Source organism: Nymphalis io, chromosome 23 (assembly GCF_905147045.1).
Source record: "Nymphalis io chromosome 23, ilAglIoxx1.1, whole genome shotgun sequence".
Taxonomy (NCBI): domain Eukaryota; kingdom Metazoa; phylum Arthropoda; class Insecta; order Lepidoptera; family Nymphalidae; genus Nymphalis; species Nymphalis io.
In genome coordinates this window covers 8,607,919-8,624,799 of record NC_065910.1, presented here as the reverse complement: position 1 = coordinate 8,624,799, position 16,881 = coordinate 8,607,919, and the positions used below count along the sequence as shown (strand labels likewise).

The 16,881-nt window shown below is 34.9% G+C and overlaps 2 protein-coding genes across 2 annotated transcripts; one reads left to right on the top strand and one right to left on the bottom strand.

Annotated features, from left to right (window-relative positions):
* Window positions 1-2,726: 2,726 nt before the first annotated feature.
* Window positions 2,727-9,030, top strand: LOC126777537 (chymotrypsin-C-like). The gene is made up of 8 exons (XM_050500584.1): window positions 2,727-2,999; window positions 3,184-3,475; window positions 4,377-4,556; window positions 4,774-5,005; window positions 6,360-6,469; window positions 6,897-7,061; window positions 7,328-7,484; window positions 7,746-9,030. Exons 2-8 carry the CDS (start codon window positions 3,215-3,217, stop codon window positions 7,958-7,960), a joined length of 1,320 nt encoding a protein of 439 aa, XP_050356541.1. The 5' UTR covers window positions 2,727-2,999; window positions 3,184-3,214; the 3' UTR covers window positions 7,961-9,030.
* Window positions 9,031-10,159: 1,129 nt separating this feature from the next.
* LOC126777534 (chymotrypsin-like elastase family member 2A) lies at window positions 10,160-15,445 on the bottom strand. Its single transcript, XM_050500582.1, has 7 exons — window positions 15,106-15,445; window positions 14,651-14,824; window positions 13,696-13,909; window positions 12,975-13,084; window positions 11,486-11,665; window positions 11,042-11,198; window positions 10,160-10,431 (listed from the first exon to the last, which is right to left on the bottom strand). Exons 1-7 carry the CDS (start codon window positions 15,361-15,363, stop codon window positions 10,199-10,201), a joined length of 1,326 nt encoding a protein of 441 aa, XP_050356539.1. The 5' UTR covers window positions 15,364-15,445; the 3' UTR covers window positions 10,160-10,198.
* Window positions 15,446-16,881: the final 1,436 nt, after the last annotated feature.

Below are 16,881 nucleotides of genomic sequence, written 5' to 3'. Positions count from 1 at the left end.
ATCGCCATGGATCTTTGGTCACAGCATCGATTCCTGTTACTTTGGAACCGAATGGTTTATTCAGAGATGATGGTAAGAGACCCGATGGAGCAACATTAGTGCCATAGTCTATGGGACGTGTTCTTGTGTGGGATGCAACTTGCGTAGATACGCTGGCAGTATCTCATATCAAGAATACGTCTCGTAAAGCCAGTGCAGCTGCTGAAGCTGCTCAAATACTCAAGCGCCTTAAATATTCACTTTTATCCAAGGAATATGAATTTGCGGGTCTGGGTTTTGAAACATCACGGTCGATACAAAAAAAAAATCGTAAAATTCTAAGAAACTGGTCCACACTTCTGGTGACCCTCGAGCTGGCGCTCATTTAGCCCAAATGCTGAGTCTAGCGATGCAGAGAGATAATAGTGCCAGCGCCTTGGGTACAATGCCACAGGATAATATTCTTTTTTTTTTAAACTGCCATCTTCAAACATTAACGCTAATGTTACCGAGTAGTGTTTGGTGATTTTGTTTACTGCTGATCTTACCATATCAAGATAAAAATATAAGAGTTTTATATTTTAAATTCAGTCATGTAGTGTTTAAAGATATATTTCATAAACTTCAGAGCGATGTAAATGAATTTGGTTTGAGAGAGATAGGTTTTAGCTTGCCGAGATTCAGAATAATAGTAGCATAGTTTTGAACCTCTAAATCTTATTAGTATTCTCGATATGTTTGAACCTGGATCAGATTATTTTAAGGACATTTCAACTGAGAAATTATACATTTCGTTCGTTGAAAATAAAGCCGTTATATTTTGTACAGAGTCCGAAATGATAGCAAAAGCATCAATAGCAGGCTATTTTGATTATAATATTCCCACCCTTGAAATAGAAGCTGAACAACCTTTTATCTTCTTCTTGTACCACTACCGTAAGCTTCTTCGGGAGTACTCTGAACCTCGGGAACTCCACTAGAAAATACAGATCCTCAGACTCGGATCAACCATCGTGGCGTCACAGTACAATTGCAAGCGAACCCGTGACGCTCCCCGAAAATACGGGGTGGGTATCAATGGATTTTATTGGATCATCCGACGCACTCGGTACCAGTCAGTCCCACATTAGACCATCAAGTGTGTGGTTTTTTTTCTAGAAGGATTCATAATTTTCAAAATCGCAAATTATATTCTACGTACGAATAGACTACTGATAGATGTAATTGGTTGTATTAAATTATTTATAATATATTATCTGTCATCTTCACAATATGTATAATAGCCAAAAATAAAAATATTATTTTTCTCATGAAATTATCTGTTTTTAATAATTAATAAACCATATTATATTAGGTCCTTACATATGAAATTAGCGTTTTGTCGTACTGACCACTTTGATCTGAAATATCTCCTCTTTGGTTAAGAATTCCATATTCAAATTTATAAATTCATTTAGCTGGTACATTTGAATTTTGTAAACAGTCATTCATTTGTTTTTTCCTCATTATTATTTTCTTTGGCGTTGCTTTTTACCGCACAATGGAAAACATGAAATATCGGTATATTTACGAGTACGAGTTCTACCGTGGCACCAGTGCTGCAGAAGCAGCTCGAAGGATTAATGATGTGTACGACGCTGGTGTCGCAAAAGAAAGCACGGTACGTTTTTGGTTTCAACGTTTTCGTTCTGGAAATTTCGACCTTCAGAATTCAGGTTTAGTTCTGAACGGACGGCCAGAGACCAAAGTGAAAAATGAAGAATTAAAGGCTATTGTGGAAGCGGATCCCTCACAAAGCACTTCAGAGATAGCTGCAGGCTTCGGGGTAAGAGATAAAACTGTATTAATCTACTTGAAGCAAACCGGGAAAGTAAAAAAACTTGATCGATGGGTACCTCATGAATTGAGTTAATCGAACTTGTAAACACGCGTCGACACTTTGCTCAACCGACGTTTATAATCGATTTAATAATTTAAGGGATTTTAAATCGAATCATTACTTGAGATGAAAAGTGGATACTGTACAATAATCGGAAGCGCTCGTCGCAATGGCTGAACTCTGGAGAACCAGCCAAATCCTGCTCTAAACGAAAATTGATTCAGAAAAAGTTACTTGTGAGTGTTTGGTGGACTAGCGCCAGTGTCGTTTACTACAGCTTTCTAAAATCTGGCCAAACGATTACGGCAGATATCTATTGTCAGCAACTGCAAACCATGAAGGAAGAACTAGCTTCTAAACAACCGCGATTGGTCAATGGCTCTAGGCCACTGCTGCTTCACGACAACGCAAGACCACACACTGCACAACAAACAACCAATAAGTTAGATGAGCTACAATTAGAATTTCTGCAACATCCACCATACTTCTCGGACCTTGCTCCAACAGATTACCATTTTTTTCGGAATTTCGACAACTTCTTAAGAGAAAAAAAATTTAACTCCGATACGGCAGTCCAAACCACCTTCAAAGTATTTATTGATTCTCGCCCCCATGGTTTTTTTAGTAAAGGGATCAATGAACTACCTATGAGATGGCAAAAGTGCATAGATAAAAACGGTGCAGACTTTGATATATTTTACAATAAAAAAAATTACTTTATATTCCTCCCGTACAAAACGCCAATTTCATATGTAAGGACCTGATAATATCATTCCATTTCAATATGATTTTCTGTGTAAATTGCACCTATTAAATTGGCAACACTGGCGTAACATGGTCATAACTATGTGAGTATCCTATTACAAGAAAAAGCTTTATAATTAACATAACACAATTTCAAATTTTTCAAGAAACGAATGATTTTAAAATGTTGTTTAAATGGATTGATGATTTGTTTCGTTTTTTCAATATGACAACGCTTGCGTTGCTCTTGTGACCTTGGTCAGACGAGATCAAGAAGGCAACAGGTTATAAAGTGTTAGTGACTTAGTACACGAATAAATGTAATCTAATAAGGAAAATCGTTTGGATACTATATTTTTGTGATTTAAAAGAAACAAATGAACTATATATTATAAAGGTAAGAGTTTTATTATTTAAGTTCTAATGAGAAGCTTGTTATAAAATTAAGTTAAAGAAAACTTTAAAAACAAAGAACAAAAAGATAAAACTAATGTGTAAATAAAAAATCAACAAAGTTAATAAAAAAAGTTATTAAGTTGATATTCATAAAGAATTTAAATCAATTTAATTGCATTTTACAGATTTTGGAATAGTGAATATGAAACAGGAATTATGAATATAAAACAGGGACTATTTTACATTTTCATAACACTTTTACTAAATGTAAATGGAGATGATGATTCAGGATGGACCTTCATCGGTAATCCGTTGCTATTAGTTCGTCCATGCAATGGTTCAACGGATATATCAGCTTCCTTTGAACCAGGGCTCGCTCCAGAAGAGGAAAATACTTACACTGTCTTTATAAGTAAAAAATTTCCGACGAGCTCGGTAATAGTATTGAAATTTGACGCAGATGCGAGCATTACATTGGTAAATGTTTTATTATATTTTAATATTATATTGAAGACGTAATAAATATTAATAATGTCCTTCGGAGATATTTCGGCCACGGCGACCAATCTCAAGAGAGATTAGCCAACTGCGTAGAACATATTATAGTGCACAAGCATGTGCCCAAACACCGGTGCACTCTCTGTTCTCTAACTCTCATAATCAGATGGGACGGCAATCCGACACGATAAGAACAAGGTCAGGCGCAAGACCAACGGGTTTGCGTGCTTTCCGAGGCACGGGGGTGTACACACTTCTAACTTGATTAAAGATGTAATAATTACATATTATTTTTGTCTTCAACTAATTATTGATACATTTTTTTTATTTAACTGCCGTATTATCACATTTTATTACCTCATTGATCTGTAAGTGGTAAGTTAAGGCTGACCCCGGAAGTCCGAGGTTCAAACCCCAGATCGGGCCAATAAAAAAAAAAAGTTTTTCTCTCGATACGTCCTCAATAACAGCCTGGAGCGTAGTAGTTGGTAGCGTTTACACTCCCGACCCCTGGAAAGCACGCGACGCCGTTGGTTCTGCGCATGAACTCCACAAATTAATATCTCCCTTGTGTTGAAAATTGGTCGAGGTTGAAAATTCATCAGTTTATATTACTACAACTTAATTGGAGGAGCAAATAGGAATATTAATTATGTCCATAAACACATACACTCTCCCACAAGATCACTTATTGCCATAACGTGTTAAAATGTAATTATAATATGTATCTTTCAATAATCACTATTATTTATATTTTATGTCACAAGTATTTGTCAACTGTACTCCAGCCCGCTCCATTCGAAATTTGAAACTACTGAAGCGAAATATACAAAAACAAAACTACATATTGATTGAATTATTAACGTTTTTTTCTTTACAGAAAGATCGAAGTTTTGCAAGAATAAGGGCAAATAAAGATGAAAGCAATACTTTTGATATCAATTTTTTTAAGGGAAGTAAAAGTATTAGTTTCATTGTCAGAGGTCTAACACCTGGAACAGTTCCATACTTTAAAAGCGTCAAAATTAATTCGAAGGAATACTGCAAAGAACCACTTGGAGTAAGTAATATCAGCAGTATAAGTAATATTAATTCAATAAAAATGAGTCCATGATGGTTGTGTAACATAAAGCTTATGTATTTTCGATTAATTTAAATTCAAGAATTCAAGAATCTATATAGTAGGTAATTTATCTCAAATAAATTAAGACGCTTATAAATGCTAAACGGTAAAGGTGATATTTTAATATACTATCTTTTCATTTAAATAATTTTAGGGATTTTTAGATCAGTATATAACTGGATACAAAGATCACGCTGAAAGTGCAAGTAGAGAACCAGTGACGAATTGCGGACGACGTAAAGTAGACCATACGGAACTGATAGTCAATGCTGCACCGACAAAACCTGGCGATTGGCCCTGGCATGTTGCTTTGTATAAACTAGACCGTTCGTCTATAAAATACATCTGTGGTGGAACCCTAATCTCTGAACACTTTGTATTAACAGGTCACATTATTATTATTATTTCTTTGTACCTTTTTTATATCTCCCTTTTAACTAAGTTACACTACTTAACTATCACGCGGGCCATGACCAAGCGTGACAGGTTTGTTAAATATTAAATTGACAATGGCGATGTGAGGAACTTTCGAGTAGGACGTGTGGTGTTCAGTATGACTGCTTTTTGTTAAAGTGCGGGAATAGACTTGGACGTTTGGAGAATATTGAGATTAGTCTTGAGTGTTTTTGGGACAACACCTATACTGGAAAGAGTGATTGATAAAATTTTCAGTGTTTATTGACCATTGTTTTTTAATTTCAGAAGCCAATTCTATGTATTTTATTACTTTTTCATTGTATGTACTGAGTAGGTTGTATGTGCTACATACTGCAATATCGATTATAAAAACTATTTTGTTGATTTTGTCTACCATTGTTATATCCGGTCTATTATAATGTATGGTTTGGTCGTTTTTGATCGTTCTATCCCAGTAAATTTTATAATATATTATTATTATTATTATTAACAGGTATTCATTGTTCTATTATTATTTACGTAGGTACTCATAAGTGATGCTATTTTGTACGTATATGCATTCTGTTTGACGTCAAAAAAACTTTCATCAAAAATATTACACCCCGTCTTATTGCCTCTACTGGTGAGAGGAGGTTCATTTTTCGCCCAGAGAATCGGAATTCAAAGCGGAAATGCTGCTAGCATTCTTGCTACCATTCCACGCGATCTCGGTTTGTCCAGAAACTATTTTTAATTTTTATTTGTATTTATTTAAGGCTTTAAGGTATATTGTTTTTATAAATAATTATGTTCATATATAAAAGAGTGTGGTACGAAAGTTAATGTAAATAATTAGATGGGCTTTGCAAGTTGATATGGCAAGAAAGATTGAAGTATATTGAGGTAAATAAAGATAGAAATAGATGAATGAGAAAAGAATATTGCGCCAACACAAAATTTGTAATTACATAAAATACTTTTATCACAAATAAGATTAATTACATACTTATCAAAAATAAAAATAAAATACCTCGCTAAATTGTATAAATAGTTCGTTGGCTAATAAGCGTTTAAATATTTTTAATAAACAAATGAAATCATTGTTCTCCTTTCATCGTTTGAAAATCTACTTATTTATCAATTAAATATAACTATGTACTTATGACATGTATTTATTTTGAGAAAATGTCTTACTTATAAACTTTATATTTTATTTCTCTCATCAAAAATGCAGACGTAACTTGAATGCTTGACATAATAAGTGTCGAAAATCATTCCATGTTTCTCTTAAATTTTCACGTTAATATTGTATAAAATACTAATATTCGTTTTAAATCGTTACAGCTGCACATTGTGCATCTTCGAGAGGCGTAAAGCTATTACCAGAAGTATTGAGCGTCGTCCTTGGAAAATTCAATTTAATAGGTGGCGATGTTGGAACTCAAGAAAGAGAAGTAAGTCTTTTAGATCAATTGTACAATTAGTTCTATATAACGCCATTATATGTCTCATAGTGTCAAATACTTCAGTAATTTTGATTAATAATTAAAAACTAGATTTTTTTGAAAGAAATACATAATTCTACCATTGATTTTATTGTTATTTTGTTGATACAAAATTTATTTACTAGTGTTCGTCCGCGGCTTCGCCTGCATTTAGTTAAGGTAGGAATTTAGGTGCGGATTTAAGCTCAGGCATGCACCACTTTTAATGTTCTTAATTTGTGCTTGTAACATATCTCGTGCTGAGTGGTGATGGAAAACGGCGTGGTGGAATAAACTCCAAACCTCAAGAGAAAGGTTAGCTCAGCTGTGGGACACTTACAGACGGTAACTTTTCAAAATTAAATAACGATTATTTCTAATTATTTCTTACAATCAGGTCCATCAAATAATCCTACACGACAAGTTTGAACATAGATATCTAGACCACGACATCGCTTTGGTCAAATTGAAAACGGAAGCTGTTTTTACGGATGTAAAACCAGCCTGTTTATGGTACGACAAAGCTGAAGAGAAATTACCAACAAACGAAGTTTTAGGAACGGTAACTATTACTGCCCTTTTAACTTGTTATAGGGTAGTTTGTACAAGGGGATTCACTCTCATTTATTTTTTCGGTATAATGAATGCATTCGGATAAAGTTGCTTCTGTATTTTTTTTTATTATTTGTGTTGTTCAGTAAAATAGTATCTATCTATTTATCATTATGCGATTGTTTATATATTATATTTGGATTTGTTTGTATTTAATACGTTGTACATAGAAAACAAGTGAATGTGAATATGTAAACTGTATTTCTTATTCTATAGATCGTGGGATGGGGATTTGACATAAGTGATTCTTTATCACATCAGATTAATCAAGCTTCGATGCCGATTGTATCAGAGAATACATGCATAAAGAGTCATCCCGTTTTCTACTCAACTGTACTCAACGAAAACAAATTCTGTGCTGGTTATAGAAACGGTAAGTCTATTCCCTTTGCTGTGTATGGATTATTCTATTTTAGACATAATAAAAGTATCTAAAAAAAATTAATAACATTTTTTCGTATGATTTCCTATGTAACAATTATTTTTCTCATTATTTATGGTAGTTAAATGGGGAAGAACAATACTGATACCTCAGAACTTATATAAGGTTAAGCAGCGTACCTATTATTTTGTCAATATTGAATCATTTTCTTATCGTATTACTATATTATATAGTGATATATTTATATTACAGGAACATCTGCATGTAACGGTGATAGTGGAAGCGCTTTCCAAGTATTTATACCAGATAAAGAAAAAGATACCAGTAAAACGAATGGAGCCTGGTTCGTTCGAGGCATCGTCTCACAAACTGTGGCAAGGATCGACAAGGCGATTTGTGATCCTGAATATTATGTAGTTTTTACTGACGTAGGAAAATACATTCATTGGATAAACAAACATATGTAAAAAAATGCAACATGTAAATATATCACCGGTTTGTATGTTACCTGTATTTGCTGTATATTTATAATATATGGTATGTGGAATGGTAATATTGACCATTTCTTACATCGCCAAAGAGCCACCAACCTTGAGATTAAGAAGTTATTTAACCTTGTGATTAAAAAGGGACTTGTGTCTGTCCCTATCTGCCTACTACCATACCCTACTACTACCACTGAGTAAACAATGGACTCGTAATTAATTAGTCAATGTAGGTTCCCTTTTTTTCTTTTTAAAGAACGCATAAAGAGGAGTCTTAAAATTTAAACACAAATACCATGTGTGTATATATTTAAACGGATGAATTTGTTTTGATGTACTTTTTTTAAAGGTGTCCCTAGTCAATAAGGAGGTGCTCAATTCATCTATATATTTTAATATATCATTTATTCACGTATGTAATCTAAGGTCCCATCTCAATTTAATTGGTAGCCACTGACAATTATTTATTGAACGCTTACACTTCGGCTTAAAAGTCGGTATTTATTTATTTTTGACATTTTTGTTTCCTATTGATCAGTAAACGTACATTCGATTTGAAAAAAATTATGTTAAAAAAACGTTAAGCAGCTGGCATACTTCTAAAGATGTGCGACTAAATGTCTTATTAAATGACATAAGGAACCTTACTTATAAATGTTGTATAGCGGTGTTTAGTTAAAACACCTTCTCTCTTTCGTCATCATTAGTTTGCCATTAAAAAAAAGGAGACAGAATGGTTTAACGTATCCTAAACAACATTTATATGTAAAGCCATTTAGAACTTAATTAAGACACATCGTGTATTGTGTAACAATTGAGTATTCACCTTACCTATAAAACTATTGAGATGGTCATCTTCGGTACGTGTCAGAAAAGGCGGGGACTGCGAGGTCGTGTCAATTTAATGCATCCGCAGCTTCTGCCATTCTTATAAAATTATATCTATGCTATGTTGAATTTATCTTTAGAAACTTTCTTTTTGTGTTTTTGTTTATAACTGTATGTTCCTGTAACTCTTTCGGTGTACAATAAAGCATATTCTATTCTAATTATGTTGATCTAGTTAATTATGAAATATCCTGCATATTCTCACTCTTGAGATATTGGTTGCCGTTGCCGTAGTCGGTCAGGGGTCATGGTTATGGTCTGCTACCTGACCAATGTAAGGACAGAGTGCTTGTATAATTAAAAAGGCGTTTGTCAACTCAGACCAGCTTGACAACTGGCTCACCGCGAGGAGAATGACCTTCTATAACAGCCGAGATGGCCCAGTGGAAGGACTCGTGAATCTTAACCGATGATCGTGAGTTCAAACCCGGGCAAGCACCACTGAATTTTTCATCTCGTGCTTTACGGCGAAGGAAAACATCGTAAGAAAACCTGCATGTGTCTGATTTCGCTGAAATTCTGCCACATGTGTATTCCACCAACCCGCACTGGAGCAGCGTGGCGGAATAAGCTAAAAACCTTCTCAGTGGGACATTCTCAGGCTGTTACGGGATAGTATATTTACTACTACTATATATACTATATAAACAATATGTTCTGATAGTATATCAGATTATTATGTACCAAAATACTGTACCACAAAATAACTATCAATTCACAGAATCATACTAATATTATAAAGAAGCTAGTTAGTTTTCAAATCCTAAAAACTATTAATCCTAATCCTAATTAAATTAGTTATAAAGGATTTATATTTTTAATTTATTGAAAAAAGAAAATAAGTCACGTTACATCTTTTTGGAGGGATTCTTAATAGCAAAAATTATATTTATTATTATTATTATTATTTTATTCTTATTTAATAATGGATAATTTTTTATCTGTTTAAGATTAAGGTAAATAATGGAGCTCTGTCAGAGCTCCATTATTTACCATTAAAGTCAAATAATATATGTCGTTTTTCAGTGATGTTTTTATACGATCCACTTTGTATCTCACTGCTAGATGATTTCACAATTCTATGTAACTCAACCAATAGCTTTGACATGTATTATATATGCTCAGACCGGACGTCTAATATAAATGCAATAGTAAATTTATTTCAACCGATCGTCATGAAATTTTGCATGAACATTGTGAGAGCTACAGAATAGGAAAGTACCTTACATACGGACGAAACCGCTATCAGAAACATGGTTTATAAAATTAATTTTAATAAAAAAATACAGTGAATTTTATCAGTAAATATTATGTATTTATGACACAAAATCTTCAATTTCTTTCGTTTTCCAAATAAGCATCAATCCATAGTCTATATTTTTCAACATCAGTGAAAACGACGTATTGTTTCGGATCACATGTCTTATGATCAGCACTCGCAACTGCGACAGATACGATACCACGAACGTACCAAGAACCAGTTGTGATTGAATTAGAATCTTGCTTTTTATCAGCAACGAAGACCTGGAAAGCGCTTCCACTGTCACCATTGCATGCAGATGTACCTACAACAAGATTTAAGTGAGAAATTGCTTCGAGACAATAGACTTGGTAATAGAGCTTTAAGCAAGCTCGTAGCTACCATCAACTCCTAAAAACCTAACCTAAACCTAAAAAGCAAAACTTAGTATTGTTGTGGTTCGGTTTATAGTGCGAGTGAGTAAGTGTAACTACAGGCCCAAGGAACATAACATCTTAGTTCCCAAGGTTGGTGGCGCACTGGCTATGTGAGGGATGGTTAATATGCCTTCTAGTGCCGATGTATATGGGCGGTCCATTTGCCAATCTGCCAACCAATTTTAAAATAAAAGATAATGGAACTATCACTACCACGATAACATACGCGTAAATTAATTTATCTAATTGTTCCGATATTCGCTGCTTACGCACCTTTGTTCGAAAGCTGTAATTTTCAATATATTAGTACTTTAAAAAAGTTTCACTCCATCATTCGTAAACTTTACGATATAACACCGCGGTATGAATCAGACGGCCGGGCGATTCAAAGGGATCCATGCGATTTAATTTTTTTTACTTTTTGGAGGCGGATTAGGCGGGCTTGAAGCTAGTATTAACAAATAATTAAAACAGATATCGTTATTATGTATTCATTACCATTGTGATATCCAGCGCAGAATTTGTTGCCGTTTAGAACATTTGCGTAAAATAGAGGATGACTTTTTATGCATGTATTTTCTGACACGATAGGCATCTTCGCTTGACGCAGCTGGTGCGTCAAAGCATTGTTACTATCATATCCCCAACCTACAACCTGAAATATAATCTCGCATTTCATATGGTATATATTTTATGGGATATTCTCACATGCAGTTAAAGAACGATTATGAGCTAAAGGATATTAAAAGAATGAATTTTTAGATGATAGCTTAAGAAGGAAACGATCATCTTCATGCTATATTATACACAATTAAATAAATACATTATAAACAACCTCTTATTTAGATCAGTTTTGTTTACTAAACCACAAGTGGTTGTAATGCTTCTAATATTCATTCGACGTCATTATTTTCATACTGTATCAATTATTATAAAACTTACTGTTCCAAAAATTTGACCTGTAGCCAAATTATCATTTCTGTTGTTATCAGCTTTGCTGAACCACAAACAAGCAGGTTGAACATAATCAGTAAATATGGCTTCAGATTTAAATTTAAGTAGAGAAATATCATTGTTTAAATTCGTATAGTTGAAACTTTCATGTACGATTATTTTGTGGACCTGAAAATAAACGTTAATGTCTGAAGTATTTTTGCAGTATTAAAGAATTTACCAAGTATTCAAGTATGAATAGCACGCGTACTTTATTTATTTTACTAGGAAGACCAACACTAAACATCGTATCACTTCAAAAAACAATATTGTAATTATCATGGTAAATGCTACTAATTACTGGTAGTTACTTATTTTGGTATATTATATATATTTTGGTAGTAATATTTACTGGTGGTAGGGCTTTGTGCAAGCTCGTCTGGGTAGGTACTACCCACTCATCAGATATTCTACCGCAAAACAGCAATACTTGATATTGTTGTGTTCCGGTTTGAAGGATGAGTGAACCAGTGTAATTACAGGCACAAGGGACATAAAATCTTAGTTCCCAAGGTTGGTGGCACATTGGCTATAAGCAATGGTTGACATTTCTTACAATGCCAATGTCTAAGGGCGTTTGGAGACCACTTACCATCAGGTGGCCCATATGCTCGTCCACCTTCCTATTCTATAAAAAAAAAAAGTTACCGCCATCCATCACATTACACAATAAAAAATAGCTTAAAACATTAATTAATTACATACATATATGTTAATATAAGCACATTGTACTAAAAAAGGATAAGATTTGGTATATGCACTAAAATATGGCTTACTGTACTTTCACCATACAGTATACGGTGATCTGATCTGATCGTGATTAAAACTATAAAAAAATAAAGGGTATTGTTTTAATGAGTGTAGTTTCTTGTCGAGATATATCATTAAACAATAGAAAATATAACAAGATGACATAATCATTTGATTATGTCATCTTGAGGGACTCAAGGGAGTAAAATATTTCTCTATTCCTCAATCTCCGTTGTAATGCCAAAAACTATACGATCAAAAAGAGTTCAGATGCAGAACTAACTAATTTTGAAGTGCTTTTTACCAAATTCCAACTGTGCGCATCTACTTCGAAATTCTTCCTATTTATATTTGTCTTGGCCTGTGATTTAAACCCAGGACCTCTTAATCTACAGTTTTATAAGCTAACCATTAAGCCCACGAGGCTGTTATGGTAGAAAACAAATACAAATAAACCACAAGATATTATTTGACATAAGTCCAAATAGAATACAATGTCATTAGTCTTATCATATACCATTGTTTTACCATTGAAGGAAAACCGCACCAAAATCGATTTAGTTTAATTTAATTAATATGACACATTAAGCAGAGATATAGCTGTTCCAACCATAGAAAATGAATATACAAATTTGTTGTTTTATAAAATATACATAGTACATAATAGATTAGTATATTAGATGCATACCTCTCTTTCTTGTGTTCCAACATCACCTCCAATCAAATTATACTTTCCAAGGACAACGTTTAGGTCGCTCGGTACTACTGGAACCCCTTTTACAGTAACACAATGACCAGCTGAAATAAGAATAAATAAAATTATAATCCAATTTTGTATTGATATGACAGGCCTGATGGAAAGTTGTCACGACTGCCCGTAGATATTGGTACAGTAAGAAATATTAACCATTACTTAGTGGTGGGGCTTTGTGCCAGCCTGTCTGTGGTAGGATATCAACCACTTATCAGATATTATACCGCCAAACAGCAAAATTCAGTGATGTTGTGTTCCGGTTTGAAGAGTGAGTAAGCTAGTTTAACTACAGGCACAAGGGACATAACATCTTAGTTCCTAAGGTTGGTGTGGCATTGACGATTTAAGGAATGTTAGATAATTCTTACATCGCCAATACCTAGAAGCGGTGGTGACCACTTACCATCATGTGGTCAACCGCCTGTCTATTTCATTAAGAAAAAATCGTCTATTACGAACTTCTAGTACATTTGCTCACTCACTCTTCAAAGCAAATCGTATGTATCAAACAATATCTATATATATAAGTATATATAAATATTGCTGTATGGCAGTATATGACGAGTTGGGTAAAACAGTAACAGGAATATTACATTGAGTCTAAAAACTACACGACGTTATTTGTTAATGACTGATTGAAGGAAAAAATAATTACCAGATAATAAGTAATTTTTGGAGATCAATGTTCCACCGCACATATATTGCAATACTTCATTTTTAAGCTTGAAAATTGCTGCGTGCCACGGCCAATCTCCAGGTTTAGTACGAACACCTTTTACTATCAATTCAGTGTGGTCTACCTTACGGCGTCCACAATTACCCTGCGGTCCCTTATCTAATGTACCTGCTATGTATTCTTCGAGGTATCCCTTATGTAATTTTATGTATTAGATTTAATAAGTAATGTATTAAATTAACTAAGCTGACTTTTCTATATAAATTCAAACCAAATCAAAATTTACTTTATTCAAGGCCTTTACAAGCGCTTTCGATTAATCATTTTACAGGATTATATTAATTATACTTGTGGTGTATTGTGCAAGCTCGTCTGGGTAAGTTCCACCCACTCATCAGATATTCTACCGCAAAACAGCAGTACTTGGTATTACTGTTCCGGTTTTATGAGTGAGTGAGCCAGTGTAACTACAGGCACAAGTAACATAACATCTTAGTTTCCAAGGTTGCTGGCGCATTGTCGATGTAATCTATGGTTACCATTTCGTATTAAAGTATTTGTTAAATTTCATCCTAATTCATATTACAAATGCAAGAGTGAGCTTGTTTGTTTGTTACGCTTTCACGTCTTAACTACTGAACCGGTCATGATAATATTTAAGAGTCAAGGCTACATTCAAGTCCATAGGGTATTAAACACTTGCCACTTTATTTAAACGTGGGCAAAGCCGCCCGTAGCAACTATTACGGGACATTGTATTGATTCATTTGTAAATTATTTTTATTCTTAAAATTAACATAAAATACTAAGTGACTTTTATGTCGTGTCTGCTTTACAAACTACGGTAGCTTCATCTTTTAATGTTTTGGTATTTATTACTTATTAGGTACAATGCGATTCTGTTATTCTTTTTAATAAGAAATTAATTAATTACCACGTTTGGTTGGTTGCAGACTTCTTCACCGTTTATAGTTAAACTTTCGAAATAAGGATTCGTTCCTGGAACAACGCCTTTCACAATAAAACCAAAACCCATGAGAGGAGTGACAAAAGTGAGCGTTAGGGTCTCGTTGGTACCTACAAATATTTTGGCAAGCTTTTTATTTTTCTGAAATATAAAAACAATAAATTACATGTAAGTAAAAATGTAACAGTCTGTAATTATCTCACGGCTGGAAAACGCCTTCCCACTTTTAGAGGAAAAGGCTGCTCCAATGCTGGATATACGTTTAATACAATTTCATACTACAAATACAGGTTACCTCATCATGTCTTTCTTCACCTGCGAGCAAACATAAAGCACATGATAGCTTGGTGTTGCTTTTTTCTAACCACTGAGCCATTATCTTATTATATTCAAATATTATATAAAAAAAATTATATACTTACTTGATGTCTATGCATAATATTCACATCCGAATCAAAAGCCACTTGTATCACGGAATTCGCTGCAAAATATTTGTTAATTATGACATAGTACCTATTTTTCTCCCTTGGTGGTAAGCCAGGATCGAACCAAGTGACAATGTCCTTAGTATCGTGACAGGGATATTCAATGAGCAATGGGCTCCCAACTGGATCAAAATCATTGTCATCGGCTATCACATCCGATAGAAGTAATATTAACAAATATACGAATTTTATCATATTTATAATATGCTTAATTGTTAATTAATTTAAAATATATTTAATTGAAAACGTTATATGTGTTTACGCGTCTCGAATTGAATTGAATTATTCACAAATAACAACAATATCTGAAGCTGTGGAAAACACGTTAAGCTATGAACTTATTATGTACGATAATATATTATAATATTTATTTATATATACATTATTATTTACATTAACGCCTTAAGTATATACAAATATAAATTAAAAATAGCTGTAAAAATTATGACCGCGTGAAATGATGGCAAGAATGCCAGCAGTATTTCTTCTTCGAGTCGCAATTCTGATCCTCTATGGCGGGCTGGTTCCGTCACCAGTAAAGGCAATAAGACAATTTGATTGATAATAATGAATGTTGGGTGATTTCGATGACGGTAAGTCTATCAAGTATACTAATATAAATCCAAAATTTATTAAACCCAGCCTCCATGGGGGTGAGGAACTGGGTTATGTGGGATTCTTACCACTGTGATGGCCGTCCTCAGCAGGCTGCGGGATCGTGTTGATATAACGCATCCGCAGCCTCTCCCACGCCCCCCCCGCGCATTCCTCGCTAGTGCGTACGGCAGCGCGAGGCCATCCCGGCTGCCGTCTTCCTCAGGGCCGTCTGAAATAAGATACGCGAGGCCCCCACCTCACGTATCCACGGCCCCAGGGTTACGCCCTATTTTTTAAGACTCGGGCGTCGGGGCTGTGGGAGGGCCGAGACGACGCCGACGTCGTCTCAGCCGAGCAGGATCGACCCTTTCCCGTTCCCGCTCCTCGGTCTCCTTCTAGGCCATGACGTTCTCACGCCGATTCCCTGCGGACCGACACGATTGCTCGCAGGGACAGGTCTTCTGCGATTTCGCGGACCAGAATCTCCCTCTCCATATTCCACGCGGGGCACACCTCCAGCGTATGCTGAGCGGTGTCCCGGTCCACACTACAGGTATTCTCCAAAACAACCGTAACCGGTCATTACCAGCGTAAGTCTGAAGGTGACTCGTCGGCTAGGAGATCTCTGTACCCCGAGAACCCCCTAGGATTTGAAGGCCCGCAGTGGCGAGGCGTCACGGTAGTATGCGCAAATTCCGTGACGTCCCTCGAAAAGGTGGTGGTTTTTTAGTGAGTATTCCAATTGGGGAAAACGCGTAAACGCGTTTTTACAGTGAAAAAAAAAGTTGGTGAGGGCAATTATACAAAATTATAGTTTATTGAAATTGTTTATACTTACTCAGTTTTGGAATCAGTGTACTAAGAACTATTTATGTACTAGGAGCCGTAAATCCCCAAATCATTCTTAGGGTTTCAAATGTAGCAATAGACGGATTTACTGGTAAGTACCACGCACTGATTAAATATTCTACCGTAACAGCCTGTGAATGTCCCACTGCTGGGCTGAAGGCCTCCTCTCCTCTTTTTGACGAGAAGGTTTGAAGCTTATTCCACCACGCTGCTCCAATGCGGGTTGGTAGAATACACATGTGGCAGAATTTCAGTGAAATTAGACAC